General features: G+C 36.9%; 2 protein-coding genes across 2 annotated transcripts; one reads left to right on the top strand and one right to left on the bottom strand.

Annotated features, from left to right (window-relative positions):
* The first annotated feature begins 2598 nt into the window (after nucleotides 1–2598).
* Nucleotides 2599–7691, top strand: LOC107466378 (protein unc-13 homolog). The gene is made up of 6 exons (XM_052254346.1): nucleotides 2599–2743; nucleotides 3888–4396; nucleotides 4757–5638; nucleotides 5736–6191; nucleotides 6289–6475; nucleotides 6622–7691. Exons 1-6 carry the CDS (start codon nucleotides 2599–2601, stop codon nucleotides 7599–7601), a joined length of 3159 nt encoding a protein of 1052 aa, XP_052110306.1. The 3' UTR covers nucleotides 7602–7691.
* A 274-nt stretch (nucleotides 7692–7965) lies between these two features.
* On the bottom strand, nucleotides 7966–10959 carry LOC107466408 (protein PIN-LIKES 3). Its single transcript, XM_016085386.3, has 10 exons — nucleotides 10710–10959; nucleotides 10349–10428; nucleotides 10123–10247; nucleotides 9833–9954; nucleotides 9531–9719; nucleotides 9170–9262; nucleotides 8857–8957; nucleotides 8703–8755; nucleotides 8438–8623; nucleotides 7966–8250 (listed from the first exon to the last, which is right to left on the bottom strand). The coding sequence occupies exons 1-10, from the start codon at nucleotides 10842–10844 to the stop codon at nucleotides 8126–8128; spliced, it is 1209 nt and encodes a 402-aa protein (XP_015940872.1). The 5' UTR covers nucleotides 10845–10959; the 3' UTR covers nucleotides 7966–8125.
* Between the last annotated feature and the right edge of the window lie 11252 nt (nucleotides 10960–22211).

Genomic DNA, 22211 nt, shown 5'->3' with positions numbered 1-22211 from the left:
TTTATTACTTGGACGACCCAGTACACTTGCTGGTTAGTTGTGCGAAGTTGTGTTTATGCCATGGTATTGAACACCAAGTTTTTGGATTCATTACCGGGGATTATTTGATTTGTGAAAAGTATTGATCACAATTTCGCGCTACCAGAAATCATCTGTCGTGAACTAAAAAGTTAGGATGCTGGTTATCTTCAAAACTTCTGAACTTGCAACTTTAAGATCCGTCATTGTGTTTTTGGATTTGGATTTTGACAACCCATTCTTGCCCACAACCAAATTCACCACAACTTGGACAGTCTCGTCCGGGGCTTCTATAGTCCTTGTATTCCTCGGGTTCTTTATTTCCTGATCTTCATCATTAGTTTGCCGTCTAGGCGGCCTGACATGGTGAACAAACTCGGAAAGCTTTGAATGAATTCGAGAAGTTTACCATCCTGTATCTCTTGTTCTAATGCATCTTTTAGGTCAATACAATTCTCTATTCTATGACCATAAGACTTGTGATAGTCACAATATTGTGACTTATTCAAAGAAGCTCTTGGTTGAATTTGTTTTGATTTTAGGAGAATGCCTCGGTAAGACACTTGTTGGTATACTTCAGTTAGAGATGTTACCAAGGATGTATACGTAGAAAATTTCCTGACCCGAGGTGTAGACAACTTTGAAATTGAGGTCTAACCCAAATTCGCGGCGTTATTAGGTGATGGAATTGGTTTTTTTTCTTTTGGTCAAGAGTACCCTCGTGATATCCTCATCTCTCATATACTCCAAGGCGATTTTGTGGATTTCCTTCATGGATTTCACGTCTTTGGAGGTTACGTGCCTCTTGATGCCCCTTTCTAACAAATCAGCTATAAGACGTAAACACACGACTTCAGGAGTTTGCATGTTTACTTTCAACAGAGCTTTGTTAAAGCAATCCAAGCAATCTCAGATGTTTTTTCCCGTTCTTTGTTCCACACCAAGTAATAAAATAGGGTGTTTGGCTTAAGTTCTTCTTGTAGTAAAGTAGGCCAAAAATTTCACTTTTACATCAGCGAAAGAGGAGATGGATCTAGAGGACAATATGTTGAACCAAGCCATTGCTGGTCCTAATAGCGTTACCACAAAAGCCTTGAATCGGATAGCATCTCCTACCCTTTCGAGATTCATTCGAGCTTCAAAAGAATCAATGTGCTCCTGAGGATCCGACATTCCTTCATACTTGAGATCTGTCAGTTTGTCAAAATGTTTGGGTAAGCGAACTTGGTGGACATGAGATGCAAATGGGGTTTGACCCATGATCACATGTTCTCGAGCATCCCTATGTCTTTTAGGGGTTGGATTCCTTTGCGGAGATTGTTTCCTTCTAGACTGGATGAACGGGACTCATCTCTCCCCGTTCTCTCAATATCACAACGCTTGTCATCACGCCTGAGCAACCTCTTGTGTCTTTGAGGTGAACATCGTCCATCGCTATCATGCCTTTGGTTAGGTGCGATCCTTTATAGGTTTTCCTTTTCAAGGCTATGGTGGTTATGAACCCTAGATGGTTGACTTTGGGAACGAGATTTCCTGGAATGTGACTATTTCGCTAAGCAATGTTTCAGTTCTATCTGATAACGTTCCAGCTCTTGCACTCTATGGCGCATTTCTTGCATAGAATGCACATAGTCATCCCCTAAGTCTGCAAAATGGCGAGCCCCATTATTCTGAGTTTCTGCATTTTGTGGCTCGTGATTTCAAAATCAGGAGGAACTTGATATTCTTCGTACGTAGGCGGAGTGACATCTATCTTATGTCCATCTTCTTGATGTGACTCTTTTCGAGTTGATCATCGAGTAGATTTTTTGTTCAGCCATGCTTCCAATTATGTAGGATCCCCACAGATGGTGCTAAATGTTTGTACCAGTTATGAGGTAATGAGTTGATGAGACAGGAAGATTAAAGATCCTAGCTTCGGAGAAAGCAGAACTAGGCCGGAAGGACAATCTGCAAGACACTTTGATGCTTAAGTTAGTAATATTTAAGGTATTTTTCTTGTCTAGAACAGATACTCTCACATAAACATGGGAGTAACAAATTCGTTGCCTGAATTAGTTACTTGTACCCTTTCTATTTTATACACAAAATTACGTGGGACCTAACATTTTTGTTGAAGATAAAAGAGTAAACTATCATTTCTACCCATGAAAGTTTAGAATGCTGAGAAACCTATCCACGAATAAACAAAACTACCATTTCTACCCATGAAAGATGAACTTTTGCTAACAAAACCATCCAAATCCTAAAAAATTATTTGAAATCTCTAAAATACCCTCTAATATAACCTAATCCTAACTTCTCTTTTTACTCTACACCACCATTCTCCCAATCCCAAACCCACCACCAAACAAATCCTTCCTCACCACCACTCTCATCCCCAACTACCGTTATCATTGCCACCATCACCACCACTGCCATTACCGCCTCCTTCTCTAATACCACGACAAAAGCAGAAATAGAGTGACACCATCGGTGGCTTGGCAGTAGCAATTCCAACAATAGCAGCGACAAGATCTGTGCATCATCGCCACCCTTGGCTGAAGATCTGTGCTTGCTACCGTTGTTGCTCCATTAACGATGGCAGTGAACATTCTATGCCTTCGCTTCGCAAGCACGCATGAGGTTCTGCATAGTGGTGGTATTCTCAATTCTCTTGAGCTCTGCTTCGATGACCCAATCCTTGGTCTTCATGTTGTCTTTTACAAGAACGTCATGGACTCTGGTTAGGGGTACCATCTCCGACAATAGCCTCTGCGCTAGCGTTTCGACCTTGAAGTGCTGTTCACAGAGCTTCGAGGCTGGGAATTGAGGGGTTCGAAGATTCGGCAATACCTCGTCATCGTTGTCTTTTTAATTTTCAATTTTTATTTTTTGTTACTTCATTCTCTAATTCTGCATCTCCATAATCTGACTTATTATTGAATTGTATATTTGTGATTGTTGAATTTGAATCCTCCACTTCTGTTGTTGGGATTTGAATGTATGTTTACAATTTTATTGGTTCTATTGCTGAATCTCAGATAATATAGTTTTATTGAGATATTGTTGTTTGAATTTGAATGTGAAATTATGAATTTGAATGCCCCTTCTCTTCAAAATGAATTTTTTAGCAATGATTAGTAGCATATCTTTTTAGTCATTCTCTCACTATCTGTTACGGTTTTCTCTCTCATTCTTCCTCCTTTCCTTATTCGATGATGGTAGTAAAGAGAATGATTTGAGGATGGTGAGGACGGCAATGACGATGGTAATTAGAGATGAGAGTGCAAAAAAGGATGTGGATGAGATTAGTAGTATAAAATAAAAAGAGATGTTAAAATTAAATTATATTAAAGGATATTTTAGATATTTCAAATAACTTTTTTAAAGTTTGAATAGTTGTATTAATAAAAATTCATCTTTTATAAATAAAAAAATAATCTTATTTATTCATAAATAAATTTTTCAGCGATAGTTCTAAATTTTTATGAATAAAAATAATAATTTACATAAAAAAATAAAAATACAACACAATTTGTGGCAGAGTGGGTTGGAGGGCTTGAGGCATTGTTATCAAATGAACAAGGCCGGTGCATCGGTGACAGTTATAATCATGCATGAAACTGCTGTCACGTAAATAACTAAATAACTAATTAACTAACAAACTAACTAACACAACTCATCACCATCCTCTATGATCTATCCTATTCTAATCCCTCTCCATTTTTAAGAACCATAAAGCATGCATTCTTTTTCTAAATCTAACTCCCTTTCCTCCCCAAAAAAGACAACACGCTTACACCACTAACTAACTTTGGCGCCAAAAATAACACAACACAAACACAGCGATAGATCAGACTCCTCACTCAGCCGCGGGGGGGATGTAGCCTCTGTCATCTCTGCTGCCATAGCCACCCCCGTCGACGATCTCGCCTGGCCGTTCGAGAAGCTCGAGGGGCTCAGCGAAGACGATGTGAGACAGACATCGTACGAGATTTTCTTCACGGCGTGCCGGTCGGCGCCGGGGTTCGGCGGCAAGCACGCCCTGACGTTCTACTCGAATTACGAGAGCAATGGCGCCGGTGAAGGTGGGAAGGGGAATCAGGTGGTGACGAAGCCGACGAGCAGGGTGAAGAAGATGCTGGGATTGAAGATGCTGAAGAGGTCGCCGTCGAGGAGGATGGTGGCCGGTTTTGGTGTTAACGTCGGGGGAGGGTTGTCGACGCCGTCGTCGCCGGTGGCGGGAGGTAGTAGCCCTTCTATTAACGGTTTGCTTCCACCGATGAGGCCTCGGAGGCCGATGACGGCGGCGGAGATGATGAGGCAGCAGATGAGAGTGTCGGAGCACGATGATAATAAGCTCAGGAAAACCCTAATGAGAACCGTCGTTGGCCAAGTAATCTAATCAGTCTTCTCTTTTTTTTTTCCCTCCTTTATAAATTGTCAAATTTTTTTATCTCTATGTGCAACTTGGTATTTAGAGGAGGCAAATTTGTAAAAAAAAAAAAAAAATTTTTGTTCTCTTACATTGATATTTTTCTCTCTTTGGTGGAAAGATATGTTGATTTAATTGAATGTCATGTGCAATTGGGATTCTGTCATTCACTTATTGTGATGAATTGGTCACCTGTTTGAAAATTTATATTGATATTTTTCCCTCTTTAGATCTTTAAGTTGCTGCAAGAGAAGCTAACAATTGAGTATGTTGTGATAATTTGAGGCTTTTGAAGAATAATTATGTTCCACTGCATTGCAGGCAGGGAGAAGATCAGAAACAATAATTATCCCTTTGGAACTCTTAAGGCACCTAAAGCCCTCAGAATTCAGTGACTCCACTGAGTACCACATGTGGCAGAGGAGGCAGCTCAAGATGCTTGAAGCAGGTCTCCTCCTCCACCCATCACTCCCTCTTGAAAAGAACAACCCATTTGCCAAGCGCTTCCACGACATCCTCATCAGCAGTGAGTCCGGGCCTATTGACACTGGCAAGAACTCAGATACCATGAGGACCCTTTGCAACTCTGTGGTTTCCCTTTCATGGAGAAGCCATAATGGAACCCCCACTGATGTTTGCCACTGGGCTGATGGATTCCCCTTCAACATCCAGCTCTACACTGCCCTCCTGCAATCGGTTTTCGATATCAGGGATGACACATTAGTCCTTGATGAGGTTGATGAGCTTCTTGAGCTGATGAAGAAGACATGGTCTGTGTTTGGGATAACATTCCCAATTCACAATGTGTGCTTCACTTGGGTGCTGTTTTATCAGTATGTTTTAACAGGGCAGATAGAGCCTGATCTTCTCACTGCCTCACATATAATGTTGAAAGAAGTAGCAAATGATGTTAAGAAGGAAAAGGATGCCATTTTTGTTAAGATATTGTCATCAGTTGTGAGATCAATGCTAGATTGGTCGGAGAAGAGGTTACTTAATTACCATGAGTATTTCATGAGAGGAAATGCTAACCAAATCGAAATCCTTCTTCCTTTGGTATTGACAGCTTCCAAGATTTTAGGTGAAGATCTGACAATCACAAATGGGGAAGGGGGACAGAATGGAGACATAGCCATATTCAAAGCGCCCCATGAGCGCGTTGAAAATTACATCCGTTCTTCCATGACATATGCATTTGACAAGGTTTGTTATAATATGTTTTCTGTTCACTATTCTCATTTATAATCTAGTTAACCAATGTAATCATGATTTATGATGTATTGGTTTTTTGTGAGTGCAGACATTTGAAGCAGTGAATGCAAAGTCTGCTGAATTTGAGAGAAAGAAAGAGTTGAGTGAAGTACTTCTTGAATTAGCTCAGGAAACTGAAGGTCTGGTGATGAAGGAAAGACAAAATTTCACTCCAATGTTTAAGAAATGGCACTCAACAGCAGGCGCAGTTGCGGCGATGGCACTGCACAACTGCTACCGGCAAATGCTGAGGCAGTACATAAATGAATTGACCTCACTGACCAGTGAGTCGGTTCAGGTATTGCATAGGGCTGCAAAGCTTGAAAAGGCTATTGTCCAAACAGTTGTTGAAGACGCTACTGAGAGTGAGGATGGTGGCAAGACAGTGGTGAGAGAGATGGTTCCCTATGATGTTGATTCAGTCATATTGACTCGTCTGGGAAAATGGATATATGATTCACTGCAGAAAGCCAGAGAATATCTGCAAAAAGCAAAAGAAACTGAAGTGAGTCTTAGCTTTGAGATCCTTGTTCCATCAAATTGAGTCACAGATTGTAATGATGGGATATAGCTTATAATTTCCTTGTTTACTTTTACTGCAGACATGGAATCCGAAATCCAAAACGGAGCCATATGCACAATCGGCTGTGGAGCTGATGCAAATGACCACCACAACTGTGGAAGAATTCTTCAAAGTTCCAATACCAATTACCGAAGAATTAGTTCGAGCTCTTGCCGATGGATTGGGGAGCCTTTTCCAAGAGTACATGATGTTTGTTGCAGCATGTGGTAAGTACCAGGAATTCATAATTTCATATAGCATTAGAATACGAAATACAAGGCACAAAACAATGGTAGAATGATGGTCCTCAAATTGCTACAATAGACTAGAAAAGTGAGGGTATTTCATTCTTTTAACTTCTATTTTCCTTCAGGTTCAAAGCAGAGTTACATCCCGGTACTTCCACCACTGACAAGGTGCAGCCAGAATTCAAAATTCCTCAAACTGTGGAAGAAAGCCGCTCCATGTGGTGCTGGTCATAAAGATCTGTACAATGTTAATAAAGCACATGAAGTTCAAAATCCTCGGCCATCAACTAGCCGTGGAACGCAGCGCCTCTATGTTCGGCTCAATACCTTGCACTATCTCCTTACCCAGATCCATTATCTGGACACATTGCTTGCTACAAACCCAGGAGTTGTTCCTTCAAGCCGCATTCGTCTTGGGAATAGCCACAGGGCTCAAAACAATGGTTCTGTATACTTTGACTCAATCAAGAAGTCTATTCTAGCTTCCTGCCAGCATGTCTCGGAAGTTGCTGGATACCGTCTCATATTCCTTGACTCTAGCTCTGTATTCTATGATGGCCTGTATTCTGGGGGAGTAACCAGGGGACAGATTAGGCCTGCATTGAGAATCCTCAAGCAAAATGTGACTCTGATGTCCAATCTTCTTATAGAAAGAGCTCAACCAATGGCAATGAAGGAAGTCATGAAGGCCTCCTTTGATGCATTCCTTATGGTCTTGCTTGCTGGTGGAAACACTGGTGTATTCCACCGGTCTGATCACGAAATCATCAAAGAGGATTTTGATGTGATGAAGCGAGCTTTCAGCACATCTATAGAAGGACTGATATCAGAACATGTGGTGAATGGAGAGGCTGCAGTGGTGGAGGGAGTCATTGCATTGATGAGCCTCAGCACTGAACAGTTGATAGAAGATTTCAGCATTGTCATTTGTGAAGGAAGTGCCATTGGTGTAATGACAAATGGACAAAAGTTACCAATGCCTCCAACTACAGGTAAATGGAATAGGTCAGACCCTAATACAATATTGAGGGTATTGTGCCACAGGGACGATAGAGCTGCAAATCTCTTCTTAAAGAAGACATTCCAATTGGCAAAGAGAAAATGATAAACCAAACATAGAACCGTGTTGAGATTCATGGAGTGGCTTGTAATTCTCAAAATTTTGTGTGGTATTGGAGGTGTATGAACCTTGGCAGGGAAGGGGGAGAGGGCAGGTTTGTATATTTATGCACATATGTTGCTGAATGGAGAAATTGCAGAGAAAAACAAGAACAATGTAGTGTGTTCCATCATTAGGCACTTTCTCTTAGCTTTGTAACAATTTAATATTGTAATATATCGTAATGACTAACGAGATCAATTCTTCCATATGCCAAAAATGATGGAAAAACACTAATTTGTAATGAATTGTACTTCTGTTTTACATTATATTTTTCCGATATTTGTTTAATTCCAAATTTCATAGCATGTTAATATGTATAGAGGCAGCATTACCAACGTTTACAATTGTAGTAAATGTTAAGGACAAATTTGATTCACTACACAGAACTGAAGTACTTGAAACAAAATGCAGCTGGAGTTTCTTCTATCTCAGGAAAAAATCCCTTAGAGTTGGTATTAGAAATACATTTATGTCACAATCGACATGAAAATGGTAGACCAGACAGTAACAGAAACTGAGGCACAGGCATAAGTTGCTAGCATGATGATTGAGCATTCTGTTTCACCGGCTCCGAAAAATTGAGTAATTGTACCTGTGTCAGATTCATAATAGTATTATTCCAAAATCTCAGGCACATACTGAAAAAAGTTTCAAACTATTGTACGAATCAAAAGTGAAAAGAGTAATATATGTACATTTAGACAATGCTTTGTTAAGAAAAGTAGTTTTCTGCCTTAAAAATACCCTATAACAATTGGTTATGTTGAAGCTGAACTTACTCATGGACACTGCAGGAGGAACAGCATATTGAAACAGCAAAGTGAAATGATATAATGGATCATGGTGGATCACACCAAAATGCACTGCACCTTTAACAATGCCCACACCTAGCATTGGTAAGGCGATGAACCTAACCGCAATGATCCCTATAACAATTGAAACCTTAATTCCTGACCCTTTTAACCCTGAAACAAAATTAACCAAGTATTTTTTATTATTAGATTTTCTTCAGGTAGAAGAACATCAAGTTGATAGTGATTATACCCTGAAGAAGAGTTGCTCCAACTAGTAAAGTGATTGCTGGAATGCATGCATCACTGCAGATCAGAAAAACAAATTCTAAAATAAACTTGATAATTACCTTAGTAACTTGGACCATAAAATTGGATGCTGATATAGTTGGTTTTTTGAATCTTACCCCAACATGGATGTAGAGTCCTGAACTACACGGAGAGGGGCATTTTCGCCAATAAACAGCTTTCGAAGTTGAGGGATTACACCAATCACCGAACCAACAATCTAGAGGCAGAAAATATGCCAAATCCTAATGAGGTTCTAGTAAAAATTTGGCCAATTTAACTAACAATTTTAATATGAAGCTTTCATTTATTAAACGCTGGAACTATTTGAAAGTGCCGTAATTTCAGGTTGCAAATTGATCACTTATTCTAGAAAAGAAAGAGAACAATAAGGATATAGGGATGAAAAATTCAGAAGAAATATTGGCATACCACTGCAATTGTTGCAGGAGTTAATAGGATGTTCAAATTGAGCTTTACTACTAATTTCTTCAATGTTTCCATAAGCTTTGTATGATTGCCTACCTGTACAAAAATGGACGAAAAAAATTTGAGACCTTCTATTTAGTCACTTCATAAAACAATTTGCTGATAAATATAGGGTGTATTTGATTTGCGTTTCTGTCTTCAGAAAATTTTGTAAAAGAAAAAGAGAAAATAATAAAAACAATAAAATTACATCAGAAAATAAAAACGCAAACCAGTCGCACCCTAAATAGTTCAATGAAGATATCGAAAAGTGCGCAAAGTGTATATATATCTACTAGAACAATGAATAAACCTCTGCTCTTACATCAGGAGTTGTTTTTTCCTCTAAAGTAACAACTAATCCATTTGAAGGTTTTGTATGGTTTTCAGGATCTGATTCTATTAATTCCAATGGATATGATGTGGAATCATCAACATTTCCGACACTAGAAACCTTGCATGAATATGCTCTCACTATGCTGTACACAATAGTCCAAAAGTACATGCATCCAACCTGGTACATCATAATGAAATAAAACATTAAAAAAAATCTTAATTAACTGTTGTCAAAATTTTCTCTAATGATATATGAACATAATTAAATTTTCAAATACTAAATTGTCTTACAGCCAAAGAAAGAGTAACATAAGCCATTGCTTTTTGATAACAAACATCTACATCTCCAAAAGGACTACTGCTTTGTTTACAAACTGAAGGAATTACAATCAGAGGCAAGTTTCCAAGATTTCCTGTTTACAAATTACAACAAACTCAAATTAATGAGAAGAGAAAAACTTCATGAATGATGAACTCTGCGCGGAACTTTACAAATCAAATTCGTCGAAAAAATCCACATCCTTCTTTATGATCAACCAAAATTGTATTATATTGAATTGGACTTGGCTAATTTAAGCTACCTCCAGCACAGCAGCCTAAAACAAGGCCTTGCAAATTATGAGGAGCTTTGGTTACTTTCATAAGTAACCATCCTAAAGCCGACCCTGCGATGAATGTCAGAAGAATGTTCATTGGCATGAACCACCTGCATGATTCATACAGTGAAAGAATCTTAGGAGAAGCAATTCATGAATGGTTTAAATGCAAAACCAAAAGAAAATGCAGAGGAGGAAGAAAACAACATACAGCATAACCAGGCTCCTAAATGTTATAGATTTTGTCAGGATGCTGCATATAAGAGCTGGAATGAACACATAATATACCAACTGAAAAAAAGAAAAACATCATTAAGTGTTGAACAGCGAAATAATTAAGGTAGTTGTCTCATTGATTGTATTGATTTTTGAGCAGCAAGAGTTGTGAGAATGAAGCTAGAACATCATAGTTGATGATATGTTTCTTGCTTTGTGACTCTGATGAACTAATGAATTAACATCATTTGTTCCAATTTTGAAAAAGACATTCCTTGGAATCAAGAAAGATGTCTCTTACAAATTAGTTTAAATAAAGTATTTAGAAAATAAATAAAATAAATAAAATAACTTACTGCATTCAAATGCTTTCTAGCATTGTCTCTCAACAAATTAAAGCGATCAAGAGCAAGAAATGCTCCTACAGCAGTGATGATTATCAGCTTAAGAACCGGCATTAATGCAGTCATGAACAGCTTCCACAGCTCCATTCTACTCTTCTTTCCTTAATTAATTACTTACTCTAAAAAAAGTGTATATCCTTCTTAATTATCAGGGTGGTCCAAATTATAGTTCTAGGAGAATCAAAACAATTTCATCTTTTGGAAAAAGACATTTCTTGATACAAGTTTTATGGGACAAAATGAGAAGTACCATATGCCAATTGGTTTAATTACAAGAACAGCATTTAAGAGAATAAAAAAAAATTTTGTAAACATGACTAAATTATTTGTTCAAAATATGCATTAAGAATTGACTAAGACACTGGTTAACAATTATGGAAAATCAAACTTTTTACTATTTTCAAATTGCATTGAAAATTCTCTGTAAGTTAAGTTGAATTAAATATATATAACTTTATTAGTATTTATTTTATGTTTATTTTACTTTTATTATTTTAGATTCAATTATGATTTAGTCTATTTTGCCCCAATGAACTTATGAATTAGGATTTTAAAACTAAGATATAAAAACCTCTAAATTAAGAGGTATAAAACTATAAACATATCTAAATTTCTGAGTTTCTTGAAAAATTTGGATGTGAAAAAGTGAAGTAGAATAATTTTCTTAACTATTACATTAGAAAATTAAAATGAGATAGGATAAGTCTCACTCTTTTATTTTTATCTTATTCAAATTTCGATACATATAATTTTGTTTATGTAAAGGGGTTTATTCTTTACACTCACTGATAGTAGAATGATATTATGGAACTGGTTGAAAAGGTAATACCAATAATACTAACCAGAGTGAGACCCGCGCGATGCGCAGAGAAGTAAATTAATTATACTACATAATGTATTATAATAAGTGTTATATTATTTAGAGATTGGTTAGATAATATATAAACTAATGTTAAATTTTAATTGTTTTATACTAAAAATATTTTACAAAATATTTATTTGATAATTAGTATATAATTCCATATAATTATTCAACTAAAATATAATATAAATTAAAATATAGCTTATTATTTTAAAATTTGAATTCATTTATTTTTAAAAAAGGCATAGGCCTTTTATATTAGAGTTATACAAAACTATATCTTCATTTGTTGCTTCTATTTATATATTTGCTTTAGTTGTCATACTTTATCTTCTCATACGGTGATTTTTGGATTGCAAATAATTAAAGAAAAAATTAAAAAAAAGAATAAGAATGAGAAATATCAAAAATATAAATTGATTTTATAATCATGATATATTTGAATATACCTAGTAAGGAGATGTGCCAAATTTAAACTTGGACTTAGAAAAATAAATGAGAATAAAAAATACCAAAAATATAAATATAAAATTATGAATTAATTTTATAATAATGATATATTTAAATGTATTTATTCATTCTTGACAGAATATCGAAACGCCTTGACTCTTGAAAAGCCCGCAACGTTTCTTTGGCAGGTAGAGTTGCTCTTACTCAAACGACTCTATCAACTATCCCATCTTATGTAATGCAAACCATAAAATTGTCTTTGAGTATTTGTGATCAAATTGACAGCATATGTCGCAATTTTGTTTGGGGGGGCTTATTTGGTTAGAAAGCCTCATCTTTTTGAATGGAAAACTCTTTGTTCGCCTAAGGCGCAAGAAGGTCTCGACTTTAGACATGTATGTGTGAGTTCTTAATAATGCAAATTTGATGAAATTAGCCTGAAAACTTGTCCATAATAGAGATCTTTGGGTTAAAATTCTTTGAAGTAAATATGGATGGATAAGGCTACTCTTCTTGTTGTTAAAAAGATCAAAACAGTTTCGAATTCTTGGCAAGGCATCCAAAGGATTTGAAAGAATTTTTAGAATAATCTCATATGGAGGGTCGGATCCCATAGTAAGATTAATTTTTAGACCGACCAATGAATACCAGATTTTCATAAATTTATGAATTTTGCTCAGCCAGAAGTGCTGAAAGAGAGAATTTACAAGTTTGTTATTAATTTTTATTGGGACTATGACTGTATTGGTACTATGCTGGGAGATGATTGGTATTCTAGTTTTGCTTCTATTAAATCTTCTGAGCTTGGGTTAAGAGTCGATAGTTTGGTTTGGCTTCTGGTATCGAGTAGTGTCTTCTCCATAAAGTCGACTTGTGCTATCTTTTTGGGGCATGCAGATGAATCAAATGCTTCCATATTCTATAAAATATGGAAGTTGGAGGCTTCACAACGGCTATGGTCTTTCTCTAGTTCGTAGTGCACTAAGCCCTTTTAACCAATGCAGAATGCGCCAGAAGACATATGATGGAGGAAGACAGTTGTACCATTTGTGGTGTATCCCTTGAATCTTTGTTCCATGTGCTCCATGACTGCAGGGTGGCGAGAGGCACGTGGATGAGTACTGATAATAGTTTGGTTTCACGTAATTTCTTTAACTCTCCTCTCTTGACTTGGTTGTTAGAAAATTTATCTACCAAATCTCCCTATTAAGGACAATCTTGGCCCCTTCTTTTTGTTACTACAATGAATTCTTTATTGTTGAGTTTACAGCGAAATTTTTACTTCTAACAGATACAAAGTAATATGAAATTGAACACTATTCACAATAATGCACTCGCTATATATTTTGTAAAGAGGAAAAACAAAATGAAAGATTTCTTCTAACTAACTCTATAAGATGATGTGAATAAGGATATTGTTATTGTTATTGACTTCAATTATAATTCTAGAGACGTATATATAGTATCTCTATGATATAACTTCAACGAATAAGAATAAAATTCTTCGACGAAAAACTCCTTACTAAACATTTTGAGTTCTCTCCTATTAAAACTCATTTATTTTACTTCCTAAAATTACTCTTATCCTTCCTTTATTCTCACAATTCTCCACCTCGGTAACAATTTAAAATCTACTCAAATTTTGGAGATCAAAATATGGTATTCGTATCCCCATGCCTAACATGGAATAACATTGAGCAATTTCAAACACTGTTGGAACTTGCTTTTTGACATTACTTTAGTCAGCATGTCTGCGGGATTTTTATCTATGTGTACTTTTACAAGAGAAATGTTGCCTTTCTCTATAACATCACCCACGAAGTGATATCTTACATCAATATGCTTGGTACGAGCATGATGAACCTGATTTTTAGCCAAATGAATTGCACTTGGACTATCACAACTCAGATTCACCCAATCTTGCTGAAATCCCAAATCATCTAGAAGACCTCTTAGCCACAATGCTTCTTTCACCCTTCTGCTACTGCCATGTACTCAGCCTCTGTAGTAGATAGTGCCACTGTAGCTTGTAACATCGATCACCAACTAACTGGAGCACCTTGTATTTTATATACATAACCGGTCATAGAAAGTTTTCTATCTAGCTCACCAACATAATCAGAATCAACAAAGCCCTTGATTTGACATGATTTTCCACTAAAGCATAAACTTATGTCAATGGTACCCTTCAAGTACTTTAATATCCACTTGACTACTTCCCAGTGTGTCTTACCCGGATTTGCTATGAACCTGCTAACAATACTGACTGCCTGTGAAATATCTGGGCGTGTACACACCATAGCATACATTAGGCTACCGACTGCACTAGCATAAGGTACATTTTTCATGTAAGCCTTATCTTCTACTATTGTGGGAGATTGTTTACCATAGAGCTTAAATTGTGGAGCGAACAGTGCTACTATTAGCTTATCGTTTTTCATTTCGAAGCTTTCAATAACGCACTCAATGTACCCCCTCTGACTCAAGAACAATTTTCGGCTTGATCTATCTCTTTTAATTTCCATGCCTAATATTTTTTGTGCAATACCCAAATCATTTGTTTCAAATTTTTTACCAAGTTGAACCTTTAATCTAGCTATATCCACCTTGCTCTTAGAAGCAATAAGCATGTCATCCACATACAATAGAAGATAGATATAATCACTTCCAGAAAGCTTATGAATGTATACACAACAATCATAATTACTTCTGAAAAAACCTTGTTTTAACATAAAGGAGTCAAATCGCTTATACCACTGTCGAGGAGATTGTTTCAATCCATATAGCAATTTCTTTAAGCGACATACCTAATTTTCTTTACCCTTAACCTTGAAACCCTCAAGTTGATAGATGTAAATTTCTTCCTCTAAGTCACCATGCAAGAAAGTTGTCTTTACATCTAGCTGTTCCAACTCAAGATCACCCTGAGCAACAAGTTTCAAAAGCACCCTTATGGAAGTGTACTTCACCACAGGAGAAAATATCTCGTTGTAATCAACATCTTCTTTTTGTGCAAAACCCTTTGCTACTAACCTAGCTTTGAATCTTGTATCATCTGACTTAGTAGGATCTTCTTTTCTTTTATACACATATTTACAACCAATTGTAGTCTTTTCCACGGGCAACGGGACCACCTCCCATGTCTTGTTCTTATGGAGAGATTGCATCTCTTCTTCCATGGCGACCAACCAACTTTCTCTATCCTTGTCTTTGATAGCAAGTTTGTAAGTGACCGGCTCATCATCCTCCACCGAGAGTGCATAATCTACCAAGTTTACCTGCCCATAATGTCTCAGAGGCTTGTCTATCCCGAACTTCTGAACGAATTTATAATTCCTCTTTGGCCTAGTGGATGCCAATTAATCCTACTGCTGCTATTATAATGCATGTGCATTTTCTTGTTGAATCTCGTCATGATCAAGTTCATCCTCTGCATCATCTCGAGTAGCATTAGGATGCTCCACTTGAACATTATTAGAATCTATTTATTGGTATTTAGATTCTATCTTCACCACTTGAGTATTTGAAGTTTTTCCAACATCACCATCATCTGCCATCGTATCTTTAGACAAAGCTACCATAGATCGTTCATCAAAGGTAACATCCTTGCTAATTACAAACTTAGAATCATTTACACTCCAAAGATAATACCCTTGAACCCCTCTTGGATATCCCAAAAAGATTGCTTTTTTAGCTCTATCATCAAGCTTATTATCTTTGACATGATAATAGACTGTGCATCCAAAAACTCTGAGTTTCTCGAAATCTGCATGTTCCCCTGAACACACCTTATAAGGTGTGTCTCCATCTAGAGAAGAATGTGAGGGATCAGTTTACTATGTAGCAAGTTGTAGCAACCGACTCCGCCCACCATTCTCTGCCTAACCCAGAATTAGAGTGCATACACTGTGCCTTCTCAAGTAGCGTACGATTCAGTCGTTCAGCGACTCCATTCTATTCTGTTGTTTCTCTAACTGTCCAATATCTCACAATGCCTTCTCGATCACAGAACTCCTTGAAAGCCCCATCCGTGTACTCTCTAACATTATCTGATCGTAGAGTTTTCAGCTTCCTACCTGTTCAATTTTTAACCATTGCTCCCATCGCTTAAAGGTGTCGAATACGTCATTCTTATGCTTGAGGAAGTAAACATAAACATACCTGGAATAATCATTAACAAAAGTAATAAAATACCTGGAACCACCCTTGGAAGTAACTTTAGACGAGCCCCAAACATCAGTATGCACGTAGTCTAACAACCTTCTACTTTTGTGCTTGCTTGTAGAAAACTTCACCCTGTGTTCCTTTCCATACATGCAATGCTCACAAAATTCCATTTGTGGTTTCTTCATATTCTTCAGCAAACCTTGTCCACAAAGTAATGATAGACCTTTTTCTGACAATTGTTTAAGCCGCATGTGCCATATTCTTGTGCAATTTGTTTGATCTCTACTTCCACCGATTCTAACTGCTAACTCACCTGTGACTGTTGTTCCCAAAAGAGAATAAAGATTACCATGATGAACTCCCTTCATCACTACCAAAGAACCACGAACAAATTTTAGTACCCCATTTTCTGCAACTATTTTGCAACCATTTTTCTCCAACAAACCTATAGAGATAAGATTTTTTCGCAAATCTGGAATATGTCTCACATCCTTTAAGGTTCTTACTATTCCATCGTGCATCTTGATTCTTATAGTACCCAACCCCACAGTTTTACAAGCATGATCATTGCCCATTAAAACTGTGCCACCAATTATGCTTTGATAGGTAGTAAACCACTTCCTATTTAGGCACATATGGTGAGATGCTCCTGAATCAAGAATCTACTTATCAAAGATTTCATAAGATTGTTCTGTCACAGAGTAACAGTCCTCCTCATTATTTGAGATGTAACTTGCTTCTTGCTTTTCTTTTGGGTTGTCATTATTCTGTTTCTTGAAAGTTATCTTCTTATTTGGATAATTTGCTTTGAAATATCCAGGTTCCCCACATTTAAAGCATGTTCTCTCCATGTGAGGTGTAGATTTTGGCCTAGACTTTCCACGCTTATTACCTTTTCCTCTTTAATTAGTCGTTCCTCTAGCCACGAACAATACTTGTGCTTGATCATTATGCTCTCTTCTATTTGGAGATGACATTACACTTGTAGCAACTTTACGTAGATCATCCGCTAAAAGTGATGCTCTCGTCTCATCCATGATTAGAGTGTCACCCACCAGCATCAATGTCCGCACCAGATTTTCATAGGACTTCGGTAATGAAAGTAACAATATGAGTGCCTGATCCTCACCAACCTTCACATCTATATCCTTTAGGTTTGATATAATCATATCAAACTTATTGATATATCCTCGGATTGAGGTACCTTCTTCTATCTTGCATGTATACAATTTGGATTTTAAGTAGATCTTGTTAGTTAGAGTCTTCGTCATGAAGTTACTCTCTAACTTTGCCCAAATGCCTGCTGCAGTTGCTTTTTCATTTACCAAAAAAGCAACATCCCTCTCAAGGCATAAGATTATTGCAGCCTGCGCCTCAAGATCTAATTCTTCCTAATCCTCATCTTTCATTTCCTCTGACTTTTTCTCTTTTGCTGCCAATGCCTTGTGTAATTTTTGTGATATAAGCAAAATTTTCATCTGCATCCTGCAATAAGAAAAATCATTTTTTCCATTAAACTTCTCGATTTCATATTTACCTACTTTGACATTACCACTAGTAGAAGCCATTATATTCAAAATTGGATTTTACCACACAAATAATGAATAATATAATGTTGGCTCTTGATACCAATTGTTGAGTCTACAGCGAAATTTTGACTTTTAATAGATACAAAGTAATATGAAATTGAACACTACTGATGAACGGACTTTTATGTGGTCTAGAAATTCACAATTGAAATCGCGTTGCTAGTATAGTTTCTAAACCAACAATAATCCTTTCATACAAAAATTTGGTTGTCACAAGTAACAAACCCCTAAAAATAATAACCGAAGTATTCAAACCTTGGTCGTCTCTCAAAAGAATTGCAGGGAAGTGTATTTATTATTGGTTATGAAATTTTCTGAGAAATTTTGGAATGAGGAATGGAAAAATAAATAATTATAAATTAAAGCAAGAAAAATTAACTAGAGATTTTATGTAATTGAATTAAAAAGCCTTGGCCAGGAGAAGATTATTCGGAAGTTCTATCCTTGTTGGATTTCCCAAGATCAATAGTAATAGGTTGTTGATTCTACTTAGTTAACCCTTACCGAATAAAGAAAAATCAAGTAGTTGAGCTAACTCCGATTCACAAGTCCTAATCCTCTCCCTTGGGAAGGATTAGCGTTAGTGACTAGAGAGCCAGCCAATAACTCCTAATTATAATTTAACTCTTGAGTCTCCCAACTCAAGGGTCTCCTAATATTAATCAACTCCAAAGCCAAGTTGGAAGCCTACTCCATTGACATGGATGCCAATTTCGCATATATGTAAAAGGAGTAGAAAGAAGACATGATAATTTTGGAATTGAGTTGAGATAATCAAGCAAATAAAGAAATTAAATAGAAAAATACTCTTTGCATTAATAAATTAACAAGATAAGAAGATAAACTAAAGTAATAGAATAAATAAAATTAGAAGAAAAACTAAATTAAAGGAACATTGAACCTAGAATTGAGAAGAAATAAACCTAAAACTAAGAGAAATCATAAAACCTAGAGAGAGGAGAGAGCTTCTCTCTCTAGAAACTACATCTAAAACCTAAATTGTAAATAATGAGAAGTGTATGATTGTATGATTCACATTTTGCTCCACTCTGCAGCCTCTAATTAGTTTTTTCGGCCTTGAAACTAGGCCAAAAATAGCTCAGAAATCACCGCCAGCGATTTTTGATATGTACAGCATGTGGCTCCGTCACGCATACGCGTCGCCCACGCGTACGCGTCGCTTGTCTGCCGCACCATCCACGCGTACGCGTGCTTTGCGCGTGCGAGTCACCTAACAGCAAGGCAACTATGAAAAATTATATATCATTTCGAAGCTCCGGATGTTAGCTTTCTAACGCAACTAAAACTGCCTCATTCAGACCTCTGTAGCTCAAGTTATGTCTGATTTAGTATGAAGAGGTCAGACTTGACAGCTTTACAATTCCTTCAATTTCTTGATTCCTTCCACTTTTGCATGCTTCCTTTCCATTCTCTAGGCCATTCCTGCCCTATAAACCCTGAAAACACTTAACACACATATCACGATATCGAATGATAATAAGAGAGGATTAAAATTAGCAAATTTAAGGCCAAAGAAGCATGTTTTTAATCATAATACAAAATCAGGAAGGAAAATGTAAAACATGCGATTTCTATGAATAAATGTGAGAATAATGGGTAAAATCTAATGAATTAAGCACAAGATAAACCGTAAAATAGCGGTTTATCAATCTCCCCACACTTAAATATTAGCATGTCCTCATGCTAAGCTCAAGAGAACTAAAAGAGTGAAGGCAAAATGGTAGGATGTATGAAACGCAACCTATCTTTATGAATGCAGCTAAATGCAAAATGCTTTTACCTTCTTGGTGAAATGTAAATAAACCTTTCAAGAACAAATATGAACTGGATTTCACTAATTCAAATCATAAAAATGAAGTACAAATAGACTTGCAGAAGAAAATAGCTCGTGAAAGCCCGGAGCAAAGAATCGAGCATCGAACCCTCACTGGAAGTGTATACACTATAATCACTCAAGTGTTTAAGGGTCGAGTCTCTCGGTTCTCTACTAATCTTGCTTTCTAAGGCTTGCTCTTCTTCTACCTATCAACAAAGAATTTAATGCACAGATACACATATTAAGAGGTCTTTCAAGGGTTGTAATGGGGTTAGGGTCAAGGTAGGATTGTATTTGGTTAAGTGGACTGAAATTCAAATCCTTGATTAACCTAAACTTCTCATCTAACCTAAGACAATCCACGTAATTAGAATATAAAATCTAACTGCCCATTAACTATGTTTACCATATATTCATGCATCCCAAATGTGGTACAGTATATATGCATTGATATTACTACTTAACTTGGGACATTTTTCCCCTTTTTATTGCTTTTTCTTTTTCTTCTTTTTTTTCTCTTTTTTTTCTTTCATTTTTCTTTTCTTTTGTTTTTCTCAATGCATATGGTTAAGGTATTGCATGCATAAACATGTGCTTAATATTCTTGTTCATATTTTCTCAAGAATACACAACGCCCAATTCTCAAACCAAATGTTTTCAAACCCAACTTCCCCACACTTAAATCATGAGCACTTTCACTAGTCTAAGCTAACCAAGGATTCAAATTAAAGGCATTATTATTTTTCGCTTAGAGTTAATGATGTGCTAAAGTAAAGAACAAATGGGCAAAATAGGCTCCACATTGGTTTGCAAAGGATAATGAAAGGTTAAGGCCATATGGGTATGTAAGCTAAGTGAAACAAAGGCCTCAATCATATAAGTGCATGCATACATCAAATAATGGAAATATAGAATTAAGCAAGACAAAGATCACAATTATAGAGAGAACAAAACACACCAAAAATAAAATATTAGTTGATAAGATGCAACCAATCAAATAGGCTCAAAATCTCACTGGCTTTGTGTGTTTGAGCTCTAAAACTATGTTCCAGAAATAAATTTCTTCAAACAAGTTTAGCAAAAATTTTAATTCAAATTAGTGAAATGCTCTAAAATAGTTTCTTAGAAAAGAATTCATCACTTCAACCAAGTAGTGGTAAAATATGCACAAAATCTAACAAACATGCAATCAAACATGCAAATGCAATAACTAATTTAACAAAGAAAATTTAAACATTAGTGTTGAGACAGGAAGGTAACTAACCCACGGAGATCAGTATCGACCTCCCCACACTTAAAGATTGCACCGTCCTCGGTGCATGCTGAGATGTGCAAGTGGACGAGTTGCTACAACTGATGCTTTTCACCAAAGGTTGTGTAGATAGACTTGTCGGTTGCCCCATTGAGAAGCTTTCCCTTTCCTTTCTCGGTGGCCATCCTGAAAGAAGAGAAAAAGAAAAAAAAGTAACCCAAAAACAATGATAAGGAAACAAATAGAATATGGGTGGGTTGATGCCAAATATTAAGTATCTCAACTACATGGTAGCTACAACATGCAAGTGAAAAAATAGTAGAAGAAAATGGCATATGAATAGTGCAAAAATTGTAATAATGGGGGAGAGAGTGTGGGTAATGAAAAACAATATAAGTGCATACCAATGCAAATGGAATACAGGTATCATGAAAATTAGCATTGACCTATAATTAATAACACCCAACAGTTTAAAACAAGTCCCGAAGCACCAAAATAATTCAAGAAAAGATGCAATAGTTGAATAAAAACATGTAACACCACTGATAAAATAGGAAATTAGAAAAGAAGATAAAAACATGAACAAAATTAAAATGCAATGAAGGAAAGTATGCAAATGCAATATGTAAAAGAGAAGGAAAGAGAATAAGGATGAAAACGGGGAAGAAGAAATCTGGGCTGCGGACTACTTTAAGTGAGGCGGCGCAGCGACGCGCACGCGTATAGCCTGCGAACACGTGGGTCGTGCAAGAAGAAGGGACGCGTAAGCGTCCAGTGCACGGATGTGCGCCTCTGGTCGTGCCAATCGCGCGAGTCCAGCCTCGCGCACGCACAACTCTCTAGTCATTCTAGGCTGGGGGCCAAAATGCAAGTGACGCGTGCGCGTACATGGTCATGGGTGGAAAAAGGATGCGCACGCGTCAGGGACGTGTACGCGTGGGTGAAATTGTGCCTCTAGCATAGTACCAGCCCCAGACCAGCCCAACTCTCTGGCCAAACATGGTTTTACGCCAATTTCTTCATCCACGCAGACGCGCCATAGACGCGTACGCGTGGGTTGTCAAAGGGGGAAACGACGTGCACGGGTACAGTGATTGTGCCTAAAGCACATTTATTGCCCAGCTCCCACGCCACTCTCTGTTCAATCCATCATATTTCGCATACACAAAGAACGCGGACGCGTACTAGGCTCTTGCGCGTCGATCTCCTTTTTTTTATACAGAATGCAAGTGCTGATGCAGAATGTATGAATTAACACTGATAAAAATAAAATAAAATAAAACTAAGAATGAAAAGG

This window comes from Arachis duranensis, chromosome 9 (genome assembly GCF_000817695.3).
Source record: "Arachis duranensis cultivar V14167 chromosome 9, aradu.V14167.gnm2.J7QH, whole genome shotgun sequence".
Lineage (NCBI taxonomy): Eukaryota > Viridiplantae > Streptophyta > Magnoliopsida > Fabales > Fabaceae > Arachis > Arachis duranensis.
The sequence above is the reverse complement of the archived record's forward strand: the minus strand, read 5'-3'. Positions and strand labels throughout refer to the sequence as shown.

What these genes read in the sequence shown, in the direction of transcription:
- LOC107466378 (XM_052254346.1), top strand. Translation starts at nt 2,599, where the DNA reads ATGGCAGTGAACATTCTATGCCTTCGCTTCGCAAGCACGCATGAGGTT. An exon ending in TGAGAACCGTCGTTGGCCAA is followed by an intron (nt 4,397 to 4,756) that starts GTAATCTAATCA and finishes ACTGCATTGCAG; the next exon opens with GCAGGGAGAAGATCAGAAAC. An exon ending in GATGTTTGTTGCAGCATGTG is followed by an intron (nt 6,476 to 6,621) that starts GTAAGTACCAGG and finishes ATTTTCCTTCAG; the next exon opens with GTTCAAAGCAGAGTTACATC.
- LOC107466408 (XM_016085386.3), bottom strand. Translation starts at nt 10,844, where the DNA reads ATGGAGCTGTGGAAGCTGTTCATGACTGCATTAATGCCGGTTCTTAAG. An exon ending in GACTCTACATCCATGTTGGG is followed by an intron (nt 8,756 to 8,856) that starts GTAAGATTCAAA and finishes TCTGATCTGCAG; the next exon opens with TGATGCATGCATTCCAGCAA. An exon ending in TGGAGCAACTCTTCTTCAGG is followed by an intron (nt 8,624 to 8,702) that starts GTATAATCACTA and finishes ATTTTGTTTCAG; the next exon opens with GGTTAAAAGGGTCAGGAATT.